The 10,077-nt window shown below is 32.7% G+C and overlaps 1 protein-coding gene across 1 annotated transcript; it reads right to left on the bottom strand.

The window, feature by feature from the left end:
* Nucleotides 1–5,494: 5,494 nt before the first annotated feature.
* On the bottom strand, nt 5,495–10,077 carry LOC132746731 (leucine-rich repeat-containing protein 74A-like). Its single transcript, XM_060735977.1, has 2 exons — nt 9,990–10,077; nt 5,495–7,725 (listed from the first exon to the last, which is right to left on the bottom strand). The coding sequence occupies exon 2, from the start codon at nt 7,705–7,707 to the stop codon at nt 5,842–5,844; it is 1,866 nt and encodes a 621-aa protein (XP_060591960.1). The 5' UTR covers nt 7,708–7,725; nt 9,990–10,077; the 3' UTR covers nt 5,495–5,841.

The following is a 10,077-nucleotide window of genomic DNA, read 5'->3' as shown; positions in this document are numbered from 1 at the left end:
CACTTAGTATCCAAAAACTAGATATATTATGTATTTGTGCGACATATTTCTAAAACATGATGTAGATTTTCTGCTTCCTGTCAAGAATATCGAATTTAAAAGACATAACATTTGTCTGATTTATTACTAATTTAGAATAATTTCATAAAAAAACATTTTTAAGGCCTTTTTAAGACTAATATTTTGAATTTATATGCCATAATTTCGAGACTTATTTATGACGGAATGATATTGAGCTGATTCAGCAAATTTTTATTCTTCATCAGACGAAATAAAGAGACATATTTGCCTTCATAAACCAAAATAGGTCACAAAATTGTGCATTTACAAATGTACTAAAGTTTGTAATTCAGATAAAAGACTTTGATTAGGAATGATAGAAATCCATATTCCTTTTAATCACGATATCACGAATTGAAAAAAAATCCCTGTAGCATTTCATAAATGAGCCATGTCACGACAAAACCAAATATAGTGGGTGTGCGACCAGCATGGATCCAGACCAGCCTGCGCATCCGCGCAGTCTGATCAGGATCCATGCTGTTCGCTATCAGTTTCTCTACTTGTAATAGGTTTGGTAAGCGAACAGCATGGCTCCTGATCAGACTGTGCGGATCCATGCTGGTCGCAAACCCACTATGTTGGTTTTGTCGTGACACGGCTCAAATATAGAATACACTTTTTGATTAAGTTCTACAGCAATTTTGTTTCATATTGTTTTCAACTTTACAAAACAGATTATTTCTGTCCATTTAAATTATATTGGCCTGCAGATCTGGACTTGAAATAACAATAAATTGTAAGGGGCATTGTGCACTTTAGCAAAAAGCTAGTTACGACAATTGTGTACAGAAATGACAAAATCTGTCATGTGTAACACGGGTCAATTACATGGCAAAATATGATTAAACTTGCATTGTTACTATGATCAGTAATTTATTTGTTTTAGTAAAGGTAGAGAGTAAGGTAACACAAATTTATTCAGGCTTTCATAAGAGTTTACATATCTATTTTACAATATCTATATTGCGTTATAATTTTTATGTTTATGTAGAAATAAGAGAAAACTAGAAAAATAAAACACATTTGTATATGAATACTTTGATCGTGTTACTGTATTAATCAAATAATACTTGCAATTGGTTGTTTTTTTATAATACGGCATTAGGTCATATTAGGTTTAGTTATTATCATGAATTATTATATGACCTAAAATAGCTGTAATCTCATTGTTTAAAACAGTTGTCAACAATACTTTTTATAAAATTTATAAAATCATATTCACTGGGTGTAGTATAATATTCACTGGCTGAATTGGATTTTCACAGTCCTAAAATAGATTGAGACTCATATATCGACCATATATCGTAGATTGTTAATTACGCGTGCTTATTAAAAAATAATTGTTGCGTTTTGTTCTTTATGGCATATTTCTCAATTAAAGTATCATTACTTTATTTTTTATAGTTAAAAGTTACACCGCAATGATGATTATAAACTTGTACGCGAAGCGTTCGCGAAGTTGTTGCACGCCTGACACTTGCGTCTTTTTCCCGCGCTTCAACAAAACAGGCAAAAGTTGTACATGTATACGGTTGCACTTTTTGTGATTTTCTTAATTCGTGTAGCCGATCTATATGACAGAACAATTATTTACTAGTGAGCCATTGAACATGATGTGATATTCACCGGCAGAAAATCATATTGACCTCGGCGATATGTCATCTGCCTGTGAATATCACATATGTATACTATTCAATTATTGGTAAATCTGTGCATTGTAATTTGCTTTCAATGGCATAGTAACACTTACATAATTAGTCATTAAGATGTTTGACAGGTTATATGATCATATATAAACTGTTGTTTGTATATAACCCGAGCCGTAAGACGAGAGTTATATTGCAAAAACACAGTTTATATACAGTCATATAACCTGTTAAGAAGCTTTATTACGAATTCATGATACTGCAAACTTTCTTTATTGCAGAAAAAAAAGAGAAATTTATTCATAAATTGACTGCAGACGTGTATACATCACGATTATCCAATGAAAAACGACGTTGCAAACGTGCAGTATCATAAAGAGCATTCTGCATTGAATTTGAACTATTGAACGAAGATCAACATTAAAGATTCTATTTGCACAAAGCCACATAAGTGCAATAACGGGTTAACTCCTATTGAATTTATTAGCAGTTAACCGATTACTGCACTAAGGTGACGAGATGATTAACAAAGCTGAAAAATTGGACAGCTTAACCATTCACAATGTTATGTGATAAAAAAATAACCGTGTTTGAAAACGAAATTTATTTTTCATTGACAATCGATGGTAATTGACAACTTTCATATATATGTTTCAGTTATATCACAGATGACTGTATTACATATATTTCACTAATGAATGTATATGAATCCAAAAAGAACAACCACACGCGTACATTCAGTTATTTTTTTTAATATTGAAATCGATTTCGAACAAATATGTTCTTCGTCAGTGAATAAACAGGAAGTGAATAAACAGGAAGAGACGTCACATGACGTCACCGTCCGAGATGGCGGGAAACATACATTGTTACGTTACGTTATATTAAATTTCATTAAAAATTAATAAAGTTAATAAAGATTTCGATATCTATGTATATAAACATTCACGGATTATGAAATACAAGTATTTCCTATATAAAATACATAAAAAACAATAATAGGAAACAACGTGAATGTTACGTAACGTGTATACATAGAGAATAACATGCTACTGTCTTTTGATATCAATTTTATTAGGCGAGGCTGATATGGGCTAGAAAGGGCGAGGCTTGCCGAGCCCTTTCTGCCCATATCAGCCGAGCCTGATAAAATTGATATCAAAAGACAGTAGCATGTTTTTCTATTTATCATGTAACACATAATAACTGTCAAAATAACAAAATAATCTACTTTTAGATAGCGAAATTCGTTAAAAAGGGGGATTTTTGTTCAAAGAAATAATTCTTGAAAACAAATTCTTCCGCCCCCGAAACTTAGAATTTGTTATTGGCGGCCATTTTTTCTTTCGACTCGGATAAAAGATACAACAGAATGTAGGCCTAATACGATAAAATTCTTACCTTTAATTTAAACATCGATCCAAAAATCCACTTAGAATCACATAAACTAAACTTTACTGCATTTTTTGTCTTGAATTGTCAAATTCAAAAGTTCATGATAATTTCAATCAAAGAAAAGTCAAATCGGCAATCAAACACAAGCTACACAAAAATGCGTCTTATTTTTTAAACGAAACAATTTGTTCACTTATTAAATAATAATCCGGCAAATTAAAGTAAACATTTACAAGTTCTCAAAGAAAATCGCCTGTTTGTTATGATTACATGTATAGTATGACGTGAACATTGATGATGTCATTTGCAATATAAAATATGACGTCACTTCATTTAGTTGGTGCTAAAACTATTCGCTATCTAATTTATTCGTAATTGAAATCGAAATAATAAATATCGCACCTCGATTCAAGACTTGTAAGGGTATGAGGTTACATTGTAGAATTCACATGCTGGTGAAAATGAGAATATAAGCAATTGAAAAAAGTCCGTTAAAATGGGCGGGGCTTATTTTTGATATCAGGTTACTGACCTGATATCAAAAATAATTATCAGGCAAGTGTTATCGGGCAGTTACCATAGTAGTTGCATGATAAATGCATAAAACAGATGAAATATTATATTGGAAAAAGTATATAACCATTTATAATGGAATGTCTACGCAAAAGAACTTACGGAAATAATTAAATGTCGTATATAATTTTTGCATTTAATCCAGCTGGTGAAAACGTCTTAAGCTTATGAATCCAGTAGGTTTCTCTACATAGACGCTCCATTGTGTCGCTGACAATCTCAAACGGTAAAAATGAAAAGTCATTAAATGAATGATCAATTGAATTAAAATGCGTTGCAACAAGAGTTGAAAACGCTGGATCTTTGAAATTTGTAATATCAAATTTATGACTATTCATTCTACGTGAAACCGGTTGAGATGTCTGGCCAACATATTGCATATTGCATTTTTGACAGGAGATTAAATAAATAACATTATTTGTAGAACAGTTTGTAGGGTTTCTCAGTGTATATTTTTCGCCTGTGACACTGCTTGCAAAAGATACATCCGAAGTAATTCGATTACAATGAGAACATCTACTTCTGCTACAAGGAGAAGATGAATGAATTGACATTTGCTTTGAAAAGCTAGAATGCACAATATGATCACGGATATTTTTGGGTCTCTTAAACGCAACAATAGGTTTGTAAGTCTCATAAACATATTTTACAGTTTCACTTTTTGACAACTTTAGTAAGTCCCAATATTTGTTTAAAACGTGACCAATGTTAGGAAGATGAGGATTATAAGTAACAACAAATGGTATGACAGAATTAGATTGGCTACTTTCTGTGAGTCGCAGTGCCTCATTTTGACTCATAGAATTAATTTTCTCAAATGCATTGTCAATTACTTCTTTCGGGTATTCACGTTTCAGAAAAAAGTCTTTCAAAAAAACTAGAGAGTCCTTGAATGTACTGTCATCGGATATTATTCTGCGGTAACGCTTGCCTTGACTGTATGGTATACCATTCTTGCATGCTTTTGGGTGACAAGAGGTATAATGAAGATACTGATGATTATTAGTGTTTTTCACGAATATGTTCGTTGAAAGAGTGCAATTATTTTTGGAAACACGCACATCAAGAAAATCAACACATGAACTGGAAATGGTTTGCGTAAACTTAATCGTCGGATGAAAATCATTTAGATCACGAATGAAATTCTCGAGTTCCTCGCGAGTATCGTCCCAGATTAGAAAAATGTCATCCAGGAAACGTAGCCACAGCGTCGGTTTGATATTTCGTGACTCGATAAAGTCCTTTTCCAGTTTCCCCATGAACAGGGAGGCATATGCTGGCGCCATAGATGATCCCATAGCAGTACCGCACGTTTGCATGAAAAACTCATTATTAAATTCGAAAAAGTTATTTTCAAGAACTATCCGTATAAGATTAGAGAGCACTGGTGTTTGTAAGTTATGATCACTATTTCCTTCATTTAGAAAATATTCACATGCTTTTATGCCGTCAGAGTGCGGAATACATGTATACAGTGAAGATACATCCATTGTAACTAATAATGAGTCTTTGCTTTTCAACTTATTTTTTTTATTTTTTTTTTTTACTAATGAATGTATAACATATTTTTTTCAATAATAGAACGGCTGGTTTCATATATCTAAATATTCACAGCAGAATGATCACATTAATGTCAATGATATCAAAACTGAGTAATTACATAATTAAATATTCAATAATATCAAAACTTACTGATAACATGTATTTTCATTTATATCAAATCTAAGTAAAATAACACATATTTTCAACAATACAAAAGACGACTAACCACAAATATTTTTTAGATAACACAGCTTATTAATTATATATATCTTTAATAATATCAAAGCTAACTCATTAAAAATAACGGTATTTTCAAAAAATATCAGAGCTTACTGAATAGGTATATCTAAAAAAATCACAGCTGATTATTATATTGAAATAATATCACGGCTTACTGATTAAATATGTGTCACAATTTATTGGTTATTTATGTTTGAATAATCTCAAAGCTAATTGATGACATACTTTTTCATTTCACACAGTTTATTTATTCTCATGGTGCACTGACATGACGCACATTTTTATATCGATTTCAATCTAATTCCCAAATCTAACTATATTTAATCGTGAGAATTCCTGACAAATATTGTTTGAATTCTGCATGTAACTTTTATAAGTTATATTATCTGCTAATTGATGACTTACTTGAGTCACGTGAGCTATCTGATGACGCACTCGAGACTCGTAGAGTTTCCCGACTTGATTTCGCGCTCTTTCGATCAGAAGGTTTTCGCTCGTTCTGTTTGTCTATTATTGTGTCGACTTTGTCCATCTGGAATGGTGACGGCGTGTTTGATCTGCTTCCAGTGCGGTTTCCTTTTGCCGACTTTTGTCTCACATCGTTTTTGGTAGATTTCATGATGAAGTTTTTGTTCATGACTTTTCTAAGTAAAATCGACACTTTTCCAATTTCAGTATTCTCAAATTCTACGTTCGAAGGTGAAGCAAAGATTTTACGGAGGTTATTTCTATGCATATTTTGAGCATTTATCATTTCGCCGAAGTCAATTTGTCCGTTCTTGTCTTTATCAAGCCTGGTAAGTAATTGAAGTAAAACATGCTGTTTGACTTGGACTCCAACTCTCAACAGACCTTCGCATAGCTCATTAATACATATCATATCACTTTTGTTTTTATCGAGTGACTTGAAGAAATCTATGAGACGCATATTCTGTAGACGCATACATTCCATGAGGACTGTCAGCGGGTTGCATGATAATAAGGCGATCTCATCATCGTCTGCTGCACTTTGAGACAGCGGTGCCCTCTCTGTCTTCCACACGCTGCCATAAACAACTGTAATATCACGCTCCTTTTTCATTTCTAAGTAGAGCTGCTCAAAGCTATCATGAACTTCCTGATTACCAAAGTCAAGCACGGATATTTTAGATGATGTATTTTCCTTTATATTTTTCAGAATCAAAAGCGCTCCCCTTGTCGTCACCTGGTTCTGGCCAATACGCAGGATCTCTAGTGAAGAATTTTCCTGCAATCCTTTCAATATTTCGGCTATGCAATATTCGGATAATCTATTGCAAACTAAATTCAGCTCAATTAACGTTTCATTCTTCTTTAATGCCCTTGCAATACTGAAAGCTCCGTCCTGATGGAGTCCGTTCCACTCAAGATTTACCTTAAGAAGAGTATTGTTCATTTCAATAGCTTCACCGATTGCTTCTGCTCCCTTTAGTCTTATATGATTCCAACTTAAATCCAAAACCTCAAGTGAATCGTTCTTCTTCAAAGCCTCACATATTCTTCCGACTCCCTGGTCCATCAATTTATTATGCCCCAAATACAGCTCTGTTAACGAACGAGAATTTTCAATCAGCTTTTCAAAACACTCCCCATCACTCTCGACTAAACCATTGCCTGACAAATCTAAGTATGTAATATTTCTATTTTTCATTACTGCCTCACATATGGGTCTGATACCAGCAGATTTCAAGTCATTATCAGAAATAGTAATATGTGTCAGAAAAGAGCTATTTTCTATTACTTCCGCAAAGAAGCGTGCAGGTTCAGGTCCCATACCATTTTGCCTTAAGTCAAGTTGTTCAACAAATCGATTGTTACAGAGAGCATAACATAAACACAGGCAGTCATCTTTCTGAAGATTGACATACCGACATGACAAAATTTGTTTAAGTAATCCTCTCTTGATACAAGTCAGGGGTAACAACTTATGTCGTTTGCAGGCGGTTTCGTAAACACTCACCATTTCATCTTGACTAGAACGACTATAAACCTCCTCCTCGTCATCATTATACGGATCTAAGTCATCATCAGACGACACACTCAGAGTTCGCCAAGATGAATGTAAGTTAGAGTTAGATTCAGCAGGTTCAATGTGAATTTCCGGTACTTCACACTCTTTTCGCTTCCTTTCTAAAACAACATGTTTCGCTTTACTCTGCGTTTGATTCAGTCTGTATTTCGAAGCTATCACGTGAGGTCGTTCTTTACCAAAGTCCCTGTAGGCACACATTTTAACTATGACTCTTCTCTGAAATAAAAATAAAAGATCAAATTGTACAAATTCACCATATAAGTTTGATTATGTAATAAGATAATGAGCCGCGTCAAGACAAAACCAACATAGTGCGTTTGCGGCCAGCATGGATCCATGCGCAGTCTGATCAGGATCCATGCTGTTCGCTGCCAGTTTCTCCTCTCATAATAGAGTTAATAAGCGAACAGCATGGATCCTGATCATACTGCGCAGATGCGCAGGCTGGTCTTGATCCATACTGGTGGAAAACTCACTATGTTGGTTTTGTCGTGACGCGGCTCATATGTTTGTCTTAATACTGATCGCTGTTAACCTTTTGGTCAGCTAAAACCTCCTTCATTTAAACTCATGTTTTTTTTTTTGGTTTTTTTTTGTTGTTTTTTTTTTTAAATCAAGACTTCGGGCAAAATAATAGACAATATCAAATTGCATATTTGTTTGATTGGGTTACAAGTCACATAGAAACTATAAATGTTATATGGCGACTATCTAGCTTTTATCGATAGAGAAATAAGTCAGTTGCTCCTTCGTGCATTATTTTAGGGATTATCAGGCACCTGAGTTGACCATTGTTCATTATTTCGGGGTTAGGCGGGCACCAGAGTAGAACCTTCACTAACGTAGCTTTCTAAAATAAATTAAGCTTGAAACCGTATCAGTATGCGGGCTGACATTGGTTAAAGACATATGGTTTTATATTGCATGCGTACAAACAACATGCTCATTTTGACATTGTGATGTGAAATTTATACTACATGTAGTATAAGAACTCAGTATTATCACAGTTGTTTCACGAACTCTATCTCATTTAGATATTGCGTGTTCGAATGAATGTTATTATGTTAAGTACGATTTAATAACGACTGAGGTGTATACAATGTATATTTTTACGGACAGTTGATTTATTGTCGACGTTTTCTTTACACCTATAATTTTTCAACAGAACAGAACATATTTTATTATTCAATATGACTAGAACATAACAGTTCCTCGTCATTACACAAATGTACAGAATTCATTTAAAACAAACATACAAATTTATCATTTGGTATTATCAGTCATATACATTATTCGTATTTTCCTTTCTGATACTACAGGATTTATTACAAAATATTGCTAATCTATTAAAAGTATTTGTATTACATGTATTTAAGTGATCAATAAATTTAGCCATACAATGACGCCTATAAAAGTAACGTGGTATATACAATTTTCTTAAGTCAGAATAAGTGGGACAAATTAAAACAAAATGGTATTCATCCTCTGTATCATTTACGTTGCAAAGTGTTATTTTCTTTCGGATCTCACAATATTTTTATGTCAACTATAAATAATATTCATTAAAAATAGTACCGATGACGCATGATTATCGCACGCGTGAATTTAAGTGCATTTTTTTCACATCAGAAATAGCTTTTTCACAAACATTTCGTAAAATCGCTCTTTAACTTTCTTGAAAAAAAATCTCACTGTTGCACAGCACTATATTGTGTAAGTCATGCATTGATACGAAGTTCTGACAAATATGTTAGTTTGTGATGAAAACAACATTAATAATGAGCACTGGTGTATTGTAATATAAAACTGTCGCTTTTCAGTTGATATTACAATTTGTTCCTTTACTGATCAACTAATTTTCATTTTCTTTAAATAAAGGATTTTTGCTATATTATAGATTTGTTATAATTGTTTTAGCGTTTATTATAGGCCACGAAAGATGACAAAATTCGTTACAGTTTACAATGTTGAAAAATACATCAGGTTTTATTTTCATATACAATGTAATACAATTATTGTCTCCCTTTGTTTATGATATTAACTGACTTGACTGATGTACTTAAAATGTACGCAATATATATAAATGGAACGCAATATATATAAATGGAACGCAATATATATAAATGGAACGCAATATATATAAATGGAACGCAATATATATAAATGGAACGCAAGATGAAGAATTTGATCTGAGGCCGAATTTCTGCACACTCGCAATTCACAAATAACTACAGCAATAATAAAAGTAACTAAACAGGGAAAATAGGAAATGTAAATAACAATTATTTTAATATCCTCAAGAGACAATCCTTTCTTATTATACGTTTATATGACTCTATTAAGCATCGTCTTTTTATATGATTAAATTGTATAAAAATATCAGATCTAAAAATATGACATTTTTTTCAGCTTAAATTTCTGAATATAAAGTTACCCTAGTAACAAATGACTGAAAAAGAAAGATGCAGATTTTAACTTACAATTTCTTATAGTTATAGAAGTCCACACAAATATTTCCTCTCCTTACTCTATGTACAAAAAAAAAAAAACGATTCAAATTTTTATTTT

The sequence above is a fragment of the Ruditapes philippinarum genome, unplaced genomic scaffold (genome assembly GCF_026571515.1).
Source record: "Ruditapes philippinarum isolate M1 unplaced genomic scaffold, ASM2657151v2 ctg8128_1_1_1_1, whole genome shotgun sequence".
Taxonomy (NCBI): domain Eukaryota; kingdom Metazoa; phylum Mollusca; class Bivalvia; order Venerida; family Veneridae; genus Ruditapes; species Ruditapes philippinarum.
The sequence above is the reverse complement of the archived record's forward strand: the minus strand, read 5'-3'. Positions and strand labels throughout refer to the sequence as shown.

Bases quoted from the DNA above. Each gene is read 5' to 3' on its own strand.
- LOC132746731 (XM_060735977.1), bottom strand. From the start codon at position 7,707: ATGTGTGCCTACAGGGACTTTGGTAAAGAACGACCTCACGTGATAGCT.